This window comes from Lactuca sativa, chromosome 1 (assembly GCF_002870075.4).
Source record: "Lactuca sativa cultivar Salinas chromosome 1, Lsat_Salinas_v11, whole genome shotgun sequence".
In the NCBI taxonomy this organism is placed as follows: domain Eukaryota; kingdom Viridiplantae; phylum Streptophyta; class Magnoliopsida; order Asterales; family Asteraceae; genus Lactuca; species Lactuca sativa.
Genome location: NC_056623.2, coordinates 40,650,049 through 40,672,324, shown reverse-complemented (window position 1 = coordinate 40,672,324; position 22,276 = coordinate 40,650,049). Strand labels below are relative to the sequence as shown.

The window sequence follows — 22,276 nt, the reverse complement described above, 5'->3', positions numbered from 1 at the left end:
TCTAGACCTAATTAGAACCCTACATCTGACCCCCACACAAGTAGTCTCAAATTGGTCTGTGAGGCTCAAAGTGAGTCCCATTTGTCCAACACAATGAATTTCATATCAAGACCTGAGACCAATCTATGATTTAATACTTATGACAGCGTTATGGTATCTATAGGGATGAGAACAAAAGAGAGAACAACATGCATGAAGTCCTAAACTAAATTGCAACTAAAAAATATGAAAATTTAAAAAGAACGAAAAAAAATATGAAATATTTTTGAATTATTTATGCAAAATTTCAAATGACCTAAATGAATTGCTCTACATGAAACTATATACAACTTAAATGCAAACAAAATAAAGAATAACAATACCTTATCCCAAGCTTAAATTAAGCATTGTCCTCAATGCTTGGGATGAGAATAAGGAATGATCATACCAAGATCAAGGTGGTAGAGGCCCGCAAAGACGGTAGGAAATAACATCGGGGTCGCGCACTGAGGCATTGTAACACCCCATTTTCGTCTTACGGTATAAACGACCAGTTATGTAAATAGAAGTTTTTGATAGAAGACTATTTAGGATATATTGTCTTGATGAAAGTCGTAGTAATCGTAAAAGCAAGATTGTGCATATAAGTCTAAATCTGACTTCGTATGAGAAAGTTATGATTTTTAGAGGTTTCAGCGCAGTAGTGTGCGACACATAAATCGAAATAGAAATCGGTTGATTGTTATCCAAAACAATCTAAATGAGAGTTGAAGATCTCATAGATACAATTTTGTCGATATAAAGACAGTCAAGAACATAATTCGTATGGAAGAGTTTTGATTTTTATTCGTACTTTAACAGTCTAATCCCTTTAAAAATATAAATTTAAAAATAAAGTGAGAATTAGCCGACTGGGTGTAAATGAAAGTTGTAGTGCTCATTGTAAGTCCCTAATTTGCCTGTGTATCAATCAGATCCGTTTTATGGTGCGGAATACCAATCAAACGGATGATGTCAGATCACAATAAGAAGAGAAAGAGAAGAAGAATATTAAGAATCTTCAATGTATTGAATAGATTGGAATGATGGTCCTTTACATGAGATTCACACACACACACATAAGCTCCTGTTTCTCTCTATTCTATTCATCAATCACTACTCCTCACCCCTAACACCTATATATATACAAGGGGAACATGGGCTTCGTGAACATGGTCGTAAATGGGTTTACGGCCGTAAACTCAACTGTAAACATGACCGTAAACTCCAAAAATATTACAGAAAAATACAATTGCACAGAAAAGCAAAGTATAAACCATATTTTGACCCAACAATCCCCTCTTGGTTTATAGCTTTCTTTTCTTAATTGACCCAACAAGCTCCCCCTAAAAAGTAGTTGGCTTTTCTTGTTAATCTTCAGTTGGAGATTGGCTTCAGCGTTTATCTTCGATGACTTCACAACTTCAAGATGTACTTGATGAATCTTCAATGAATCACTTCATATTCAACACTTGAGCTTTTCTTCAAGATTTGACTCTAAACGCACATTGGGTGAGGAGGCTTATTGTATTGATTCTTGAAAGATGGCGCTTTCAACTTGAGAATCTTCAGAGAGAACATCAGAGAGAAATAAATCTTCTGGATCACTTCAGCAGGTACAATGATAGCAACAAACTGATTGAGGAGGCTTCAATGCAATCCTTCACATAATCTTCAATTTCAGCTTCACCTTGCTTCTGGGGTTGAAAGATTGAATTTGAAAGAATAATCTTCATTTCTTGCTCCTTCGAATGAGAATTCTTCGATGCTCACGGACGAAGCCTTTGGCTCAGAAATCTTCCACACAAACTCCATGAATTTCATCTTCACCTGAAATCACTTTTCAAGACAAAACAAAACTAAAAGAAAATTTTAGCATACAAATTAAAACAGAAAAAAAAAAAAAAATAACACTATTTTTGGATTTTTAATTTTCTGATTTTTCTTTGATTTTTTAATTATTCTGATTTTTTATTTTATTCTAATTTATTTTTTATTATTTTTCAATTCTCCCCCTAATATTTAAATTAGAAGAACTATGAACAAATTTAACAAAAATAAAATGATATCTAACTTTAAGAGTGATTTGGGATCAAAGTTTTTAGACAGCCTTTATCCGTTTATCAATACCTCTCCCTTCATGAATAGATCTGGTCAATCGTCGGTATTGTGGTCCACTTAAACACGAGAGATTGTGACAAAATTAGGACAATTTACCAATGACATGATAAATACAAATATCTAATTATAACTTTATTATCATGATGGCACCCTACCAAGCTTTGTATGGACAGAAGTGTCGTACGTCGTCTTGTTGGCTTAATTCGGAGAGAAGCAGTTTGTGGGCCCCGAGATAGTCCATGAGACTGCTGAGAAGTTGAAGGTGATTAGGGAAAGAATGTTAGCAGCCCGGGATCGTCAGAAGAGTTATGCTGACAAGAAAAGACGACCGATAACCTTCGAAGTTGGGGATTCGTTTTTGCTAAAAGTCTCACCGTGGAAGGGACTTATACGATTTGGGAAACGAGGAAAGTTGAGTCCAAGGTTTATTGGACCGTTCAAAGTTCTTCAGAAGATAGGGAACCAAGCTTACAAGCTAGAATTGCCCGAAGAACTCAATGGTATTCATAACACCTTCCATGTGTGTTATTTGAGGAAATTCACGGGAGATGTTCCCTACATAATTCCAATCTCAGAGTTAAGAATGGATGAGAACAAAAGGCTGATCGAAAAGCCCGAGGCAATTGTTGACCGTAAGACTAAGAAGTTACGACGCAAGATGGTCGACTTGGTGCTAGTCCGATGGAAACATTCGAATGGGCCGAATATCACTTGGGAAACAGAGGATGACATGATGAGTCGCTATCCACATCTGTTTGCTGATGCATGATTCCGGGACGGAATCATCCTAAGGAGGAGAGAATTGTAACGCCCGGGTTTCAGGGCTAAGCATATTTGTCAATGTAATAGTCTAGGTCAACTATTGTAACTCTTTTTGAAGTAATAAAGATGAAATATTTGAGTATTATATGAATTATGTGTGTATATGTGCTTAGTATTTAATTATAAATGTATAATTAATAAAGAATAAAAATAAGCATCAAAATTAAAGTGTGAGATAAGCCCGATATCTTTATATAAAGTTGTAGTGGTCGAAACAAAGATTCCGGGAATATAAGGAACGCCAAAATCCGAGTTATAACGAAGAAGTTATGACCCGTCGAAGTTTCGCGACAGAACCGATACGATACCGGGAAGCGTAAATAGTGAATTTACGATAGAGCGAGATTTAGCCTTAGCGATCTAAACAAAGTCGTAGAATATGTTAAACTAAGAACATCGATAAAAAAAACGCTCAAATCTGACTTCGTATGAAGAAGTTATGATTTTTCGAAGTTTCGGATTAGCAGTGTACAGCCCGAAATTTGAATATTAGATCGAGTGATTTTTAGCCGACACGACCTAAACAAGAATCGAATATCTCGTTAAGAGTAGCGTAACGAGAAAAAGATGGGCGAAAACGGACGTCGCATGAAGAAGTTATGAGCCTTTCAGTTTCGAAACGCTGCTCCAATTAAGTTCCGGTTTTCGATAAAATTCGCTGTAACTGAGCTACGCTTACGCAATTTTTAATATAGTTTTCAAATAATTATAGGAATGTTATTAGGTCCTTAAAATAATTATTTGGGCTATTATTATGAGTTATATTGAGTGTTATTAACGCTTGTATAATAATAATAATAATAGTCAGACTAATTAATTTGTCGCGGTTATAGTTAGACTAAAACCTAGTGGTATTGATACTAGGTTTTATCGAAGGAATATCGTTTTGAGAGTATCGAAGCGTTGTCCGAGTGCTGAGTCACCACCTTTCAGGTGAGTGCATAATTACTTTCAGCTTACACATAGATATGAAGTATTTTATATAAATTACGTGCTATGTATGCATATTATCTGAATATTTGCTATCTATGCTGGATGAACATTGTTATACATGTTTTCAATGATTTAAACTGTATATGTATTTTATATCTACGAAAATGTTGGGGTAAAACATGGGTAGATGTAATAGGTGATGTGTGATAAAATGATGAGAGGCCTCGATGTTGATGTTGTTGATTCTGTCATCTAGCGGAGTACGGATGACGACCACAGACTCTTCTAGACAGTCCAGTGATTTTGGGGATGTCACAGTTGGTATCAGAGCATTAATTTAAGTGAGCTAGGAATTTGTAGGATTTCTAGACTTAAACTTAGAATGCTAAGCGATGATTGTGAGGTGTGAGCACTAGCTTATTTTAGGAATTATGCCTAAAATGCTTTTATGTGCTAAATGCTTTGTGCATGATATGCTGTTATTTGTTCGGATCTATGGTCTGTTGCCGACCGGATCTGGAAACCTTATGTGTTTAGGATTCTAAACGTACGACTACGATATTAGAACTAGCATGTAAACGTTTCGGAGTGATAAGGACGATTTAAACGTCTATCCTAAATAAAGATCTAAATTCACCTTATTCGGTGTATAGATCAAGATGGCAAGGACCCATAGCGGAAACGTGAACGCAAATGGAGATAGGAACCAACCCCCAGTGGTTCAGCAAATACCTGTTGCAGAAGAAGTAGCACCTGAGCCTAGGGGTGTCGAACGGGTAAAATTTTCGGGTTTCAGGTAGAACGGGTCGGGTAGAACGGGTATTTCCTTAAGAAAATAATACCCGATACCCAACCTATATTGTAATTCGGGTTTTCGGGTTTCGAGTATTCGAGTTTGAGGTCGGGTCGGGTAATTATCGGGTATACCCGAAAATTTCTTAAATGACACTTATTGATAATTTTTTTTACATGTTGGTTGGTTTAATAAAGAATCGGGTAGGAAAATACTCCATTCAATTAACAAGTATATATATAATAACAATACAAATCATTATAAAATGTTATGTACTTTTTTAATTCCATTCCGTGCGATAGTGAGAAACTGAGAATTGTGATGACGGTTCAGGACTTCAGCTTCAATGTCGTATTCCATTTGCAAGTTTGCATCGACTGTCGAGCCGTCGTTCATAAGAAGGAAACGAAGGGTTTTTTTTATTTGAAGTGTGCGTATGTGACTGCATTGTATATTTGGTATTATTTAAAAAATGAATTCGGGTATTCGGGTATACCCGAAAATAAATATCCATACCTAAAACCCGACCTATATTATTATCGGGTTAACCTATTACCCGAATGTTCATACCTGTTATCCGTTCTACCCGACCCATTCTACCTGAATTCGAAGCAGGTCGGGTGGGTAGAACGGGTTTCGGGTTTTTTTGACAGGCCTACCTGAGCCAGTCACCATGGCTGGAGTTCAAGTCATGATTCAGGCTATGCTAGCTGAACAAAGGGAAGAAATGAGACGGATGCTCCACGAAAATAGGGACGAACCTACCATACATGTTGAACCGACGGAGCCAGTTCCCGAGCAATCTGAGGAAGGGAACTACAACCGCCAAGTGAGTCAAGTAGGGACTCAAGGTGAGCAAAGGGATGGCCAAGAAGGGAGAAACAACAAGGATGGGCGGATGTACAAAAATTTCTTGGGTGCGAAACCACCAAGTCTCTCAGGAAGCCCAAAGCCTGTTGAGATTATGGATTGGATCTCCGAGATGGAGATGGTGTTTGAGAGTTGCGATTGCAGCGAAAAGTAGAAGACTGCCTTCGCTGTGTGACAATTGAAAACTGGAGTCTTGAGCTGGTGGAAGCTATTGGCAGATACAATGCCACGAGGAGAAGCTCTGAAAATGTCATGGGATGAGTTCTTGGAACAACTGAAGGCGCAATACTATTCAGAGATAGACCTGATTGATCTGGACAATGAGTTCCAAAATTTGAAGAAGGGGAGGATGAGCATCGATGACTATGTTGTTGCATTCACGGAAAAGATGAAGTTGTTCCCATACCTAGTGCCAACCGAACTTTCCAAAATTGAGAAGTTCGCAAACGGACTGCCGGCTGACTTTGGCCCAACAGTCAAGATGGCAACCACTCTGAAATCAGATGTTCGAGCAGCTAAGAACGTGGAGACCCAACAAAAGGAAAGAGGTCTGGAAAGGGCTAAGGTTGGTGAGAAACAGAAGTTTGATGGATCCTCGAAGTCCAACAAGAAGAGTAGATTCTCGAAGTCTGGTTCGAGAGGAGGAGGATCAGAAGCGAAGTGGTGTGACAAGTGTAAGAAGAAGCACCCTGGGAAGTGTGACGGAGGGGTCACTTGTTTCAAATGCAGAAAGCCTGGGCACTATGCCAACGAATGCATGTTCACTAAGAAGGTATGTTATGAGTGCAACGAGGAGGGGCACATTTCAAAGGATTGCCCGAAGAAGAAAGAGGCAGGAAAACCTAACATACCTCCAAAGCCGAAGGCGAGAGCCTTCCAGATGACACTCGAGGCTGCGAAGGAGGCAGCAGATGTCGCTTCAGGTACCTTTCTTGTAAATGGTTTGCCTGCGAATATACTATTTGATTCTGGAGCCAACTACTCCTTTGTGTCGCATAAATTTGGTGGGAAATTAGCATTGCCTGTAGAAAAACTAGATAATACCCTGATTGTAGAAGTTGTCAGTGGCAAATTCGTACCTGATAGTAATCGTATTAGGAACATCGTCATTGACATAAACGGAAACGAATTCCACGAAGAGTTATTACCCATAGAGTTAAACGGCTTCGACATCGTTTTGGGTATGGATTGGCTTAGCGCCAACGATGCTGAGATTCAATGCCGAAAGAAGATAGTAAGGGTGAACCCACCCGGAAAAGAATCATTTATGGTGTACGGGGACAAGCGCAGAGTGAATTCTGGAATCATATCCCTGATGAAAGCCAGGAAATGTTTGTCCAAAGGATGTGCATCGTACTTGGCATTCGTAATCGATGCTAAGAAGGAGAAGAAAGAGGTGCAGAATATACCGGTTGTGTGTGATTATCCGGAAGTCTTTCCCGAAGATCTTCCCGGATTACCACCTGATAGGCAAGTGGAATTTCGTATAGACTTGTTACCAGGAACAACACCGATAGCAAAGGCACCTTACCGATTAGCACCGACGGAGATGAAGGAGCTTATGACGCAACTTCAGGAGCTGTTGGACAACGGTTTCATTCGACCTAGTTCATCACTCTGGGGAGCTCCGGTGTTATTCATGAAGAAAAAGGACGGAAGTATGAGAATGTGTATAGACTACTGAGAGCTGAATAAGGCAATAGTGAAGAACAAGTATCTATTGCCGAGGATTGACGACCTATTCGATCAGCTGCAAGGTTCGAGCTACTTCTCAAAGATCGATCTTAGGTCGGGATATCATCAGCTGAAAGTGAGAGATCAAGATATCGAGAAGACTGCATTCAGAACGAGATATGGACATTACGAGTTCTTGGTTATGTCGTTTGGACTAACCAATGCTCCAACAGCATTCATGGATTTTATGAATAGGGTTTGTAAACCATTAATCGATAAATCTGTGATAGTGTTCATCGACGACATTCTGATCTACTGGAAAAGCCAAGAGGAGCATGGCAAGCATCTACGGGAAGTGTTGGAAGTGTTAAAGAAAGAGAAGCTTTACGCCAAGTTCTCTAAGTGTGATTTTTGGATCCGAGAAGTCCAATTCTTGGGTCATGTGGTTAACCAAGAAGGGATAATGGTTGACCCTGCAAAAATCAAGGTTGTGATGAAGTGGGAACGTCCGAAAAGTCCCACGGAGATTCGGAGCTTTCTAGGATTAGTTGGATATTACCGACGATTTATCCCAGGCTTTTCTTCGATAGCTGCTCCGTTAACAGCTTTGACCCATAAAGGAGCTACGTATACGTGGAGTGAAAAACACAATGAGGCATTCGAGAAGCTAAAGAAGAAGTTATGTGAAGCACCGATACTTTCTCTACCCGATGGAGTTGAAGATTTCGTGGTTTATAGTGACGCTTCTGGAGTCGGTTTGGGTTGTCATCTGACCCAAAGAGAAAAGGTGATAGCATACGCATCTCGACAATTGAAAGAGCACGAAAAGAACTACCTCACTCACGATTTAGAGTTGGCAGCGGTAGTTTTCGCTCTAAAGATATGGAGGCATTACCTCTACGGCACGAAGTGCAGGTTGTTCACTGATCATAAGAGTCTCTAGTATTTCTTTAATCAGAAAGAATTGAACATGAGGCAACGACGTTGGCTAGAACTACTCAAGGACTACGACTGTGAGATACTTTACCACCCAGGTAAAGCAAATGTTGTTGCTGATGCTCTCAGTCGGAAAGTCAATCTTGAAAGGAAAAGGCCAAGAGCGTTAAGAATTGATGTCGTCTCGACGATTATGGAAAGTATCAGGAAAGCTTAGGAAGAAGCTTTAGAGAAGAATGACCGAAAGGAAGAACGTTTGGGAAGAATGTTAGTGTTCGGTACAAACAGTCGAGGACTGAAGGTATTCCAAGATCGAATTTGGGTACCTAAGATGGGAGGAATAAGATACCTTTTGATGGAAGAAGCACATAAGACCATGTACTCAATTCATCCCGGTAGCACTAAAATGTATAGGGACCTAAAACCCTACTACTGGTGGCCGACGATGAAGCTCGATGTTGCGAAGTATGTGGCCGAGTGCATAACATGTGCAAGGGTTAAGGCACAACATCAAAAACCGTATGGGAGTTTGGAACCTTTGCCTGTACCCATGGGTAAATGGGAAGACATTACCATGGATTTATACTTTATTTCAAAATCAGAGTAATCTTTATGTGCACATGGTTGTTTAGACTGGAGTTGGGTTGAGGCGGGTCCTGCTTTGTGCTGTAGGCCAAGATACCCAGGGCGGACCGGTTGTCCCGAAGGCCCAGCGAGCAGTCCGGATAGGCTGTAGGCCCCAAGAGGGCGAACCAGACGTGCCGAGGCTCGGAGAGTGGACCAGGACGACTGAAGGCCCGTTGCGGGCGGACCAGTCATACTGTAGACTCAGAGAGTGGACCAGGTGGATTGAAGGCCCGGTGCGAGCGGACCAATCACACTGCAGACTCGATGTATGTGGTTAGATTCGGAGAGTGGACCAGGTGGATTGAAGGCCCGGCGTGGGCGGACCAATCACACTGTAGACTCGAGGTATATGGCTAGACTCGGAGGGTGGACCAGGTGGACTGTTGGCCGGTGTGGCGGACCAGTCACACAGTAGACCCGAAGTGCATGGCTGTTCTGTGATCGGATATGTTATGGCATGTTATGCGTGTATGGTATATGTGGTTGGTATTTTGGGGATATCTCACTAAGCTTTCGGGCTTACAGTTGTGGTTTAATGTTTTTCAGGTTCTTCAGGAGACCGTGGCAAGGCGAAGGCGTGATCGTACCGCTCCTCGTGTCTATGTTGTGATGAGATTCTGGGAATACTTAAAATAAATTGTATTGAAAACCTTTTTGTAATAACTTTAATGGAATAGGGTTGTTTTCGAAAATTTTAAATTGGTTGAAATTTTTTGGTCGTTACATCTGTCCTTTCCTGAGTTGATATCCTTCATATCTCAGGTCCTCAACTTCTCTTTTAAATAAATCAATTTGTTCCCGAAGAAATTTAATCGTGGCTTCACAAGCTGGAGTACATGTAACTTCAGTGACCGGAATGTTTTCAGAACTCATTGTTTCTCTACACTTCAAAGTATAAAGTTCTTGAATTACATCAGCAAGACTAAGATGATTGAGATCTTTTGTCTTCTTGATGATAGCCATGTTCATATCCCACGATTTCAGAAGTGAATTCAATATCTTTTTGTTTATCTCAGATTTGGTCAAAAAGATCCCAACAATATTCATCTCAGTAGTGAGTGTGGTAAATCGCTGCAACTGAGCTTCCAGGGTTTCTCCAGAGATATAATCGAACATGTTGAAATTTTGTCTTAAGATATCCTGACGACTCTCTTTCATGTTTTCTACTCCCTCGTAGACCTTAAAATCAATTAAAAAGCACAACTAGAAGCTAAGATAAAAATTAAACGTCAAATTTAAAATGCCCTTTTTCTCAAAAGTCAACCTTAAAAGTCAAATTTAAAAAATTAAACTCAAAAGTCAAACTTAAAAGTCAAACCGAAAAGTTAAATTTGAAATTTTAAAAGTTAAACGAAAAAGTCAAAGTTTAAAATCAAAGGTCAAACCTGAAAGTCAAAATCAAAATATTAAATAAAAAAATCAAAAATAATTTTTTTATATTTTATTTTATTATATATATATATATATATATATATATATTTATTTATTATTGAAAATGAGGTTTTACAAATAAATAAAATTGATTTTGGGGGTTAAAAGTGCCAATTTTCGAAATTTGGTGCGAAAAGGAGTCTATTCGAATTAAAATCAGAAGAGTTGTATCATCAAGTAGCCTAGCTGAGTTGGTAAGGCGTGTTGTAGAGTATAGAGGAGGCATGGGTTCGATCCTTGGCACCTGCAAAATCGCTTCCCTTTTTTTTTAATGAACACAGATGCGAATTTCGGACCCTATGCGACCCTGACCATGAATCCGAGGCGAGGACCGTATACGTGCGAAGCTGAAAACTCGGAGGGCCGTAATCTCGGACCGTAAACTCCGAAGCCCTAGCCGCCGCCGCCGCCGAGAAACCCTAGCCGTAAACTGTTTACGGCCGAGAACCCTTCAATGGCCATAAACCCTTCAAAAAACGACGTTTTTCACCATTTTTGCTCCACAACTCGATCCAGAACTCGTTTTTATGAAAAACGCGAAGAACAAACCCCCCTTATTTTTCAGAGATCTATCCAAAAACGCAAAAATATTTTGAAAATAAGATCAAATAATGCCCCAAATTTGACAAAATTGACTGATACAACTTGGCTCTGATACCAATTGTAAGTCCCTAATTTGTCTGTGTATCAATCAGATCCGTTTGATGGTGCGGAGTCCCAATCAAACGGATGATGCGAGATCACAATAAGAAGAGAGGGAGAAGAAGAATATTAAGAATCTTCAATGTATTGAATAGATTGGAATGATGCTCCTTTACATGAGATTCACACACACACACACACATAAGCTCCTGTTTCTCTCTATTCAGTTCATCAATCACTACTCCTCACCCCTAACACCTATATATATATATATATATATATATATATATATATATATATATATATATATATATATATATATATATATACAAGGGGAACATGGGTTTGGTGAACATGGGCCGTAAATGGGTTTACGACCGTAAACTCAACTGTAAACATGACCGTAAACTCCAAAAATATTACAAAAAAATACAATTTCACAGAAAAGCAAAGTATAAACCATATTTTGACCCAACAATTGATAAATACGTGTGGATATAAAGAACATCAAAAACAGGGTTTGTATGAAGAAGTTACGAGATTTACAAAATCTATGTTTTGTACGTCGCACGCTTCTAGAAGGTGGGACGCATAACACTAGAATTGCGACACGCGGCAGCAGGGCAAAATATTGATGTCGCAGAAGCACGGGCACGCCTCCCCAAAATCACATATAAATACTACAATAAGCCTCCCTCATTCCACATATCATCACTCTCGGGTTTCTCTGTCTAGAGAACCTTTTTCCCTCTATATTTCCAACTTTTCGGCGCTATGAAGTATTTGCAATAAGGCTTTGAGACTTTGAAAGCTGTAGAAATAGAATTTCTCAGTATCGAGGTCCCGCCCGAAACTTTTCGGGTTTTTCGCTAGAAACTTCTATAAGTGAAGCTACGCTTACTAGTCTTTTAGAATAGCTTATATTTATAATTATAATCGTTATTAGGAACCTATAAGTGTTACATTCGTCATTAATTCAAGTTAAATATTCTGATTGGTCTACTTACGAGAGAGGTGTCTATAATAGTCACGTTGGTTGTTGGATTTTAGAAAGGCTATATGTCGAAATGGTACTGCCTCCCAATTGTCCTGTCTGGCTGATATTTATTTGATATCCATGAAAGTATATTTGGAATTAGTGAAGGGTCTAACCTCTACCGGATTGAAATAGATATTATTAATACGTTATAGTATTATAGGTTAATACTTGATAAACGTGTTACCCGCTAGTTAGATTATCAGAAGGATAGTTGTTAATCGTCTGAGTAATTTTCCATGTGAGTTTTCTCACTATATCATGTATTCCAATATGTATCGTCTGCATGTTAGGAAATAGTTTCCCTTTAGTATGCTATTAGGCAATTTGACCAACTTAGTAGGTTGCATGTTAGGTGGACCTGTTTGCCTGTTAGCTATGTATTGATATATTACGTGGGGAGTTAATGGCGGACCGACTTTGTACTAAAGGCCAATAGACTCAGATAGACTAACGTTATGCTAAAGGCCAAGTAGCGGACCGACTTTATGCTGAAGGCAAAAAGGGCGGACCGACTTTATGTTGAAGGTCATTATGTAACATCCACAAAATTCATGAAAATTTTAAACTTTTAAAACCAATCCACAAATTGCCATTATTTACAATTTAGTTTTCAAAACATGTTTAATGTTATAGTTTTCCCAAAATCATAAATCAAAACACAGGTGCACGATCACACCTTCGCCATCCTACGATCATCTAAGGTATTTGAAACATAACCCAAAACTATAAACCCAAATCTTAGTGAGTTTCCCCAAAGTACCAGCACACAAACAAATAACACATAACAAAATATGAATCTCCTAGGCCGGCATTGGTGTCTTCGACCCGCAAGTACAATGAGGAAAACTCACATCTCAAGTAGTGCTGAACCGGTAAAATCCAACTCAAGACTCGGCTCCCGACCCAACAACCTACAACCACCATATAACCATTCTATCAAAACCTCCAAATACCCAAAATGCCCTCAAAGTCAAACTTGGTCAACCATGGTCAATGTCAAAGTCAACAGTCAAGGTCAATAGCCAAGGTTTACAGTCCATGTTGACCCAACTTATCGAGTGCATCTATCAACTCGTCGAGTTCCTTCAAAAAACGAGAAAAACCCGAACCAACTCGTCGAGTTTCTATAGTATCGAAAAGACGGGAAGATCTGGTGCCACAAACCATAGATGATCTGGTCCCTTAAAACTGAAATACCACGTAAAGTTGCTAACTTTACGTCCATGCATGGCATCAAGAGGCTAAAACACTAAAATCAAGCTTATTAAGGGACTTAGAGCATGAAGGAGGTCCAAGACTTGATAAAGTTGGCGAATTTAAGTCCATGGAGGCCATGAGATGTCCCGATTTGAAGTCATAGTTTCATAACATGCTCAAATCCCAAAATGGGTTAATAATGGCGATAAACTTTCAAATGAAGAGATCTAGCAAAGGGATGGTCAAGGTATCGACTTTATACCTCAGAATGACTGCAACAACAATGAAAATCCCGGATCTAAAGCCTTCCTTTGAATCAATCCACTTCAAACTTCAAGTTCCTTCCAAAAGAGCACCAAAAATCACACTTCAAGCTCACACACACTCAAAATGAGAGATGAGGCGCAAATTAGGGTTTCTCTGGACTGAGGGAACAATAAGGGAGGCCAACAATGAGTCATAAGGTCTTTAAATAAGGTGCAAAACCCTAAAAATTAGGATTTCATAAGCAGTTGTTAACTCGTCGAGTTTTTCTTAAAAACTCGTCGAGTTGAGATCTTCCAACACGTCGAGTCTGAGGCCATCAGCTCGACGAGTTCTAAAGGAGAATTTGTCTTTTAAGCCATAAATCTCATACCTGAGAGTCAGGATGTTATAGGACCAGATTAAGGTCTGCGAACATTTTAGTCATGCCATGTCGTGGTGATTTCTCCACCATGTCACCCAAAATTCAGAAATTAAATTAAATAAAATACCTCAACGAATCTGGATGTTACATTATGATTGCAACGTGAATAATAGAAGTTGATATCATAATAGTTTCGATAAGAGTTTTATAGGTTTATTAGATTTAGTGTGGTTGAATAAAAATTGAGTCAATACAAAGACACATGCAAGCAAGACACAACAAAAGATTCACCATGACTAACCACCAAAAGATGGTATGTACTATGTAGTATCTTGTTTATGTATATGTATAAACACGTGCCAATTATGTATATTAAATATACTCAATTGTTGGCATTGACACATGATCGATTATTTCGTGAAAAAAGTGAAATCGGATGAGATAACATTGAAACCGATTTAGGGGGAAAATAGGAACCAAGTACCGAATCATATGTTTGGAATCGGTTCGGACTTAAGTGGGTTGCAGTTCAATATTTGGTCTATAATGTTTATTAATAAAAAAATTTAAATTTAGTAGTTATTTTACTTATAGAAAGGCTTTCGAATAAAGAAAAAAGCTAATTGTATGGTGCTCATTGAAAATAATAAAAAAAAACAATATAATTATTTTATTTAAATTCTTTTTAGGTTTTATACTATTTAGTTTATAGAAATAAAAATAAGATTGAACAACGTAGTAAAGTAGGATACGCCGTCCAATGTGGCGTCGTTGAAGATGATGGATCGATTTTAACCGTAAATCTTTATTCGGGTGGGTCTCGCCTCATGCCCCATTGGAATCAATAAAGAACCCTAAAATTTCTCGCCATTCACTGTCCACTGTCATACTATGAGAGTGACCAAGTGAGAGAAAGCGTGATTACGAGGATTGCAAAGGGGCTAGGGTTATCACACTCACAAATCCAAAGGTGTTCTCCTCAGTAACGAGTCACGAGTCACATCGCTCAAGCTCAACCCACAACCATTGAGCATCGGCGATTACAACCTCCATCCGATCTCCGACCTCCGACCTCCAACCTCCTTGACTTTTTGTCCAGCTGTACTTCTGATCTTCATCGTCCTCCTCGCTCCTCTCCTCAACTGGTAAACTTTTACAATAGTTGAATCTCAAATATATCTTTTATAAATTTGTTAATTGTTCAATGTTACCAGACTTATAGCTTTCTTTAATGGTTTTATAGTAAGTAACTTCAAGCGTTTCAATGTTTGATTGTAATCAAAGTTTGGTTCTGAATTTCTGATATGTTGCTGCAAAATCCTAAAGTTTGGTTGTGATAACAGATAACTGATAAAAATAGTGCGTCAGAGGAAATAAAAATAGTTGTATGAAAAGCAAGTTGAACAGCTAACTTTTTTGGAAGATTGTTATGTTGTGCCACATGTCATTATCATGGTTACTTGACTGTATTTGGACAATGTATACTCATTGAAGGCTATTATCTTATCAAAATCAAACCTTTTTTTTGTGCTTATGATTCTTTAACTGAAGCATAATGTTGTTAGTGTTCATTTTTGTATGTTTTCAACTCAAGTTGGTGGTGGTGTCTGGTGTGTTTTGCAGGGATAAAAATGGTACTAATGTCTCAGGCAAGTCCATCCCATGGCATTCGTACTGAGATTTTGCTATGTAAATCATCTGTAAACAACACGAGTGCATTTAGACCTAGGATCTCAACCATTACCTTTCCATGGGATTCCTCCTCCAAGAGTAGCCAAAAGATGCATCATGTAGATGCCATTGGTGTAAAATCCAAACGAGGAAATCAAGTAATTGTTGCTGCAAGTCCTCCCACAGAGGATGCAGTGGTTGCTACAGACCCACTTACAAAAGAAGATCTTGTGGGTTACCTTGCTTCTGGATGCAAGCCTAAGGAAAATTGGAGGTCCTTCCTTGTTTGTCTCTTATGCTAAGTATTTTATTTTGCACATATGTATCTGTGTTGATTAATGATGAATGTTATGGATATTGCAGAATAGGAACTGAACATGAAAAGTTTGGGTTTGAGCTGAAAACATTGAAGCCTATGACATATGGACAAATAGCAGATCTGCTGAATGCTATTTCTGAGAGATTTGACTGGGAGAAAATCATGGAAGGAGACAATATAATTGGGCTTAAACAGGTAATCAGCACTGCATATTTAAAGAACCCAAAGAAGACTTAAGCTTGCTGTTTGATTCCATGTGGTCTATTTCTAAACTTTAAAAAAAAAAATAATGTCAGGGAAAACAAAGTATATCTTTGGAACCTGGTGGTCAGTTTGAGCTTAGTGGTGCTCCTCTTGAAACACTCCATCAAACCTGTGCAGAAGTGAATTCACACCTTTACCAGGTTTGTAAATTGTAATGATTATATAATTCCATGTGTTGAAAGTGATATGTCAAATGTGGATGTGTTACTTTACTTTACAGGTGAAAGCTGTTGCTGAAGAGATGGGAATTGGATTTATAGGAATTGGTTTCCAGCCAAAATTGGAAAGAAAAGATATACCTATAATGCCTAAGGTAAAAATGATTTAGTTATTTTAACAATATTGTAAATATGGAAGAAAAGAAATAGATATGAGATATGGTGGGTCATGGGTGGTGAGAATGACAATGACATTGAATGAATGTTGTTGGCTCAGGGAAGATATGAGATAATGAGGAATTACATGCCTAAAGTTGGTACTCTTGGACTTGACATGATGTTCAGGACATGTACTGTTCAGGTACATATTACATACAACTAATTCTTGATTTGATTTGATTTAATTATTTTTAAGTAAAAATTAATAAATTACACATATGACCTTGGCAGGTGAATCTGGATTTCTCTTCTGAAGCAGACATGATAAGGAAGTTCCGTGCTGGTCTTGCTTTACAACCTGTGAGTAGAGTAGAGTATGCTTTGTAATTCAGTAATTGTGGGTGTGAATTTATATTTATATATATATTTGAATGAATGTGAATCAGATTGCTACTGCACTGTTTGCAAATTCACCATTTACAGAAGGAAAGCCAAATGGTTATCTCAGCATGAGGAGGTTAGGTTTCTATTTCAAATATAATATAATATATGGAAGGGAAAGAATTAGAAACTGAGACTGATAAATTAAATTTTATTATATAATTAGTCAAATTTGGACGGATACTGATAACAATCGTGCTGGGATGCTTCCTTTTGTGTTTGATGATTCTTTTGGGTAACTTTCTTTTTCCCCTCCCTGATTATATAATTAATATTGTGATGTTACTTTGAATATGTTTGTAGTGATACTGATACACTCATTTCTTTTGTAATGGACTTGGTCTCAGGTTTGAGCAATATGTGGAATATGCCCTGGATGTCCCTATGTATTTTGTGTATCGCAAGCACAAGTATATCGACTGTGCTGGATTGTCCTTCAGGGTAGCCTGAATAATAAATTTGAAAAACATATTATATATGTATTATGTATATGTATATGTAATTTATTTATATGTCTGTGTGTGTGATGATAATAATTTGCATGCATGCAGGACTTCCTGGCAGGAAAACTTGGTCCAATTCCAGGAGAATATCCAACTCTGAATGATTGGGAGAATCATCTCACAACAATATTTCCTGAGGTATGTTGTATAATTTTTGATTTTTTTTTTAAAAAAAAAAAACCATGGTTGTCATGTAATGAATATTGGGATTTGTTACTTGGTGATTGAACAGGTGAGACTGAAAAGGTATTTGGAAATGAGGGGTGCTGATGGAGGACCATGGAGGAGGTTATGTGCATTGCCTGCATTTTGGGTATGTAATATGTTGAAAATATGAATAATAGCATATGTATTATGTATATGTGTTGTTGTTTAAATGGAAAATGGAAAATGACAGGTGGGCATATTGTATGATGATGTTTCTTTGCAAAAAGTTTTGGACATGACGGCTGATTGGACTGCAGAAGAAAGGCTAATGTTGAGAAATAAGGTACTAAAACTTTTTCTTTCTTTCTTTTTTGTTTCTCATCTCATTATGCAATGTAATAATATTAGGTGCCTGTAAGTGGTCTGAAAACCCCATTCCGTGATGGATTGCTGAAACATGTTGCTGAAGAAGTTGTAAATTTTGCAAAGGTAAACTAATTACTTATCGATCTAATCATATATTATTCATACATACTCTTAATAACATCATGTATGTTTTATGTATGCAGGATGGGCTTGAGCGGAGAGGATACAAGGAAACAGGATTTTTAAATGAAGTGGCAGAGGTTGTTAGAACAGGTGAATAAATTACACGCTTCTTATTTGATTTCCCTTTGTTTTTAATTTGTAAACTATGTATGTAAGGGTGTTTCTTTCTTTTTTACTTGATGCTCAGGTTTAACACCAGCAGAGAAGCTCCTGGAGTTGTACCACGGGAAATGGGGACAAAATGTGGATCCTGTATTTGAGGAACTGCTCTACTAACTACTAAGAAGAAGATTGTTGTCCATATTTCCTCCTCTTATTCTGTATGTTGTTTTGTTTTTTTTTTCCTAATAAAAAAGACCTTTTGGTTTCTTTCTACACTGTATGTTATGAAATACACCACATGATGTATATGTGTTTGTAGGAATAAGCTGTGAAACCAATGATATATGATGATGGAAAAACATGCGATCATTGTTATTATTGCAGCAGTCAGTCAGTGAGTTGTACACCTACCTGCAATAACTCAACTTACGAATGAATGATCTGTGTCTGTGTACACTTTTGTTTTTAGTTTTGTAAGAAAATATTGTTGTACTGAATTATGAAACTGAAGCATCTTTATCTTTATGCTTGTTTCCTCTGAATTCCTAAGTAGACATATCATATTGACATATGAGACTGACTAGTATCCAGACTTCAATATCCATATAGTAATATGCAAGCAATTATTCAGAATTAGAAACATATGATATTGGGGAGAAGCCATTTTGCTTCTGTATATGTCCATGTCATGTGTAAGCTGCTGCTGATGTGCATGTATGCTCTCAACTGACCTACCATTCCATGTTACTTGTTTACCAATAATATTGATATGATATTACTATTATCTGAACCCAACCCAGGTTCATGTATCATGTATGGTAAACACAAAACAGTGGAAGTTGCTTAAACTATATATTTTTCATATGAATGAAAATAAAGTTGCAAGTTTTTATGATTTTTATGCTCATAATTGGCCTCTTGTCTTGGTTATTTTTAGACATTTCAAAAAGTTAAATGAAAATAAATCTTATTAATTATTTATTTGACCCCCTACTTGGTTTCTTTTGAACAAGTAAAATGTGTATATTTGAATTATTTGTTTTGTGAATTAAAGTGATACTACTGATGGGAATGAAGTGAAGGCTGACCTTAAAAAGAAATTTGAGATGTCATTATGTATTATCAATAGGAAGACAACTCAACTTATCCTTATAATCACATTGCTTTAGATGTTGATAACCACGATTGATTGATTGATTGATTCATTCATTCATTCATTACAAATACTTGACAATGCCATTGCAACAACACCAACTTCGAGATGTGAAATTGCAAATGATGTGACCACCCATATTAAGTAATGTCCCAAATTTGGTTGCGATAGTAGTCCACCGTAAAGTTAATAACATTAATTATTAGATGTTCAAGGAATAACAAATTAACAATGAATATGTACCTTTTTAGGTTTCAAGTTCATATCTGATAAAATCTCCACTATATAGTTTATCCACAAGCTTTCAAAAATTCATTAATGATTTTAAATCACAATCTATTTCTGAAAAGTTATAAAAAAAAAATTGATCATTCATTCAACAAAGTCCGTATTTATATATCAGAATTAGTATAACTAAAGATCATAATTTCATCTAATGTAGCAAATTCTAGCTACATTCCTATCATCCTTTCAAGTGATTCTTGACATTTCTCATCAACATCTAAAAGTCCCTATATTTTAGATTTTTTTTCAAGATTATTACCCAACATATGATGTCACAGTGTTATGTCAACATGTCACATGCAACTTGGTTGACTAGTTAAGTGGTTGTGGTCAAAATTATAACAAATTGATAAATAAATATCTAATTTGAAACAAAATATATATATATATATATATATATATATATATATATATATATATATATATATATATATATATATATATATATATATATATATGCAGTGTCAATCGAATTTTTGTGAAAACTTAATAATTTTTATAGAATTTGTCATCTAATTAAGGCTTAACCCACATTGAACATGAGATTTTTGAAGAGAAAATGGAAAGAATGTTAGCAATATACGAACACCAATGTTGAATATAAAAAATTGACAATTACTTCATTGTCGAGTAGAATATGCATCATCAGAAAACACAATCAGCCAGAAATACGCATATAGTTACCTAATTTTATGAAACAATTTGTAAGTTTTTTTTAATGATTTTATGAAGCAAGACCGTCCAAAAACACTAGACCGAAAAAAGAACAAAGCTGGACCGATTTTATAGTTAAATATTCTTGGACAGTCCAACAATCGCAAAGACTAAACCATCCAAGACCTGGAAAAAGCGAACCATATGGGATGAGTCCAAGACCGATTTTGTTTACCTTTATCAGGTAGTAATGTGTAATGTGTATGGTTGACTTGTGCTTAATAACTATTAAGTGACATGAAAGACTTGAATCAGCCCAACATAGAGGAAATGGAGACGTTGAGAAGCACAAGGAAACCCCACAAAAAATCCTAATAAAAAAATGGAACCCCACTAGTTGCAAACATTGATAACAAAGTGTATTTCTCGTGAAGTACATTTACTGATGTACCCTGCATTTATTTCACATACCCGTTTACTCGTGAAAACCTTTATTACTTATTATTCTTGCACTTCCAATCCTTTATAAAAACCCTCACTCTCACAATAATTCTCTGAATCCATTTATAAAAAAAATGTCTCTCTTTCTTTCAATCCTAACCCTAACCCTTACTTTATTCATTCCTACATGTCTCTCGTTTACAGTCATTATGTCGGATTCAGGGGTCCCATCTGCTCTTGTAGATGCACCTCAAACAGGGTTTTCTGTAAACAACAATGGTGCTACAACCGACCGTGATGAGCAACAAGCAGTTTACGACATCATGAAAGCTACCGGAAACGATTGGGCCACTGACATCCCGGATGTTTGTAGAGGACGTTGGCATGGGATTGAGTGCATGCCAGATAAAAACAACGTTTTTCATGTTGTTTCATTATCGTTTGGAGCATTATCAGATGACACTGCTTTTCCTACTTGTGACCCGACCCGATCATATATTTCACCTTCCATCACTAAATTACCACATATCCGGACCTTGTTTTTCTACCGGTGTTTTACCGACAAGCCGCAACCCATTCCGCCGTTTTTGGGCCTAATGGGCCCCACTTTACAGACTCTTGTTTTAAGGGAAAATGGACATGTGGGTCCAATTCCTACTCAACTTGGTAATCTAACCGGTTTAAGGGTTCTTGATCTTCACAAGAACAACATAAACGGTTCAATTCCGGTTTCTTTTAGTCGGTTCACTGGTTTAAAGTCTTTAGATTTAAGTAGTAACAAATTAACCGGTTCGATTCCGAGCTTTGCCTTTCCTGAACTCACTATACTAGACCTTAACCAAAACCATCTCACTGGTTCAATTCCGACCGAAATCGGAAACTGCGATTCCCTCATGAAAATCGATCTTAGCCGTAACCGACTCTCCGGCGTAATTCCCGATTCCATCGGCGGATTAACAAGTCTAATCTTGATGGATTTAAGTTACAATAGCCTCTCCGGCCCAACTCCGACGTCCCTAAATAACTTAGATTCCCTTCAAGCTCTCATCCTCAACGGTAACCCGATCAGTTCCATGATTCCATCCACCGCGTTCGATAAGTTTAAAAGCTTAATGATCTTAATCCTCTCGGATACAGATTCATACGGGCCAATACCTGAGTCAATAGCCCGATTACCAAACTTACGAATCCTCCACCTTGATCGGAACCGTTTAAACGGATCGATTCCAACAAGTTTCCGGAACGTGAACGGTTTGAGCGAGCTCAGGCTGAACGATAATCAATTGATGGGGCCGATTCCGTTCGACAAAGAAATCGTTTGGAGAATGAGAAGAAAATTGAAGCTTGAAAACAACTTAGGGCTTTGTTATGATGGTCGAAACGGGTTTGGATCCGACTTGGGCTCGTTATCGGAATCGGGTATTGATCATTGTGATATGCCAAGACCGGGTCCGGCTCAAATGGTGCAACACGTTGCCACGACTAATGAAGGTGAACCGGGTCTAGCGAACGGTGAAATTAGTTATAGTGTAGGTTTAGTTCAGTTATTAACAGTAGTTGTATTTTCTCTATTTTTATTATAAGTAAAAGTTATACTTTAAATCAGTTAGTAGCAGTAGATGTGATTTTCTTGTAATTAAATTTGTATATTTTTGTTTAAATTATGTTTTATGATATTTGTTAGGAATATTTTTACGTA

General features: G+C 37.4%; 2 protein-coding genes across 3 annotated transcripts; both read left to right on the top strand.

Annotated features, from left to right (window-relative positions):
• Positions 1-14,511: 14,511 nt before the first annotated feature.
• On the top strand, positions 14,512-18,569 carry LOC111909725 (glutamate--cysteine ligase, chloroplastic). 2 transcript variants are annotated; one of them, XM_023905511.1, is made up of 17 exons: positions 14,512-14,876; positions 15,355-15,676; positions 15,766-15,916; positions 16,018-16,125; positions 16,206-16,298; positions 16,421-16,504; positions 16,594-16,662; positions 16,749-16,819; positions 16,910-16,978; positions 17,091-17,184; positions 17,295-17,384; positions 17,479-17,559; positions 17,644-17,736; positions 17,802-17,882; positions 17,963-18,032; positions 18,130-18,262; positions 18,364-18,569. In XM_023905511.1, exons 2-16 carry the CDS (start codon positions 15,363-15,365, stop codon positions 18,216-18,218), a joined length of 1,557 nt encoding a protein of 518 aa, XP_023761279.1. In that variant the 5' UTR covers positions 14,512-14,876; positions 15,355-15,362; the 3' UTR covers positions 18,219-18,262; positions 18,364-18,569. The 2 variants fall into 2 exon arrangements, with proteins under 2 accessions (XP_023761279.1, XP_042756164.1); XM_042900230.1 differs by having other exon boundaries at positions 18,130-18,569.
• Positions 18,570-20,679: 2,110 nt separating this feature from the next.
• On the top strand, positions 20,680-22,276 carry LOC111909736 (protein TOO MANY MOUTHS). Its single transcript, XM_023905521.3, has one exon. It carries the CDS (start codon positions 20,712-20,714, stop codon positions 22,158-22,160), a length of 1,449 nt encoding a protein of 482 aa, XP_023761289.1. The 5' UTR covers positions 20,680-20,711; the 3' UTR covers positions 22,161-22,276.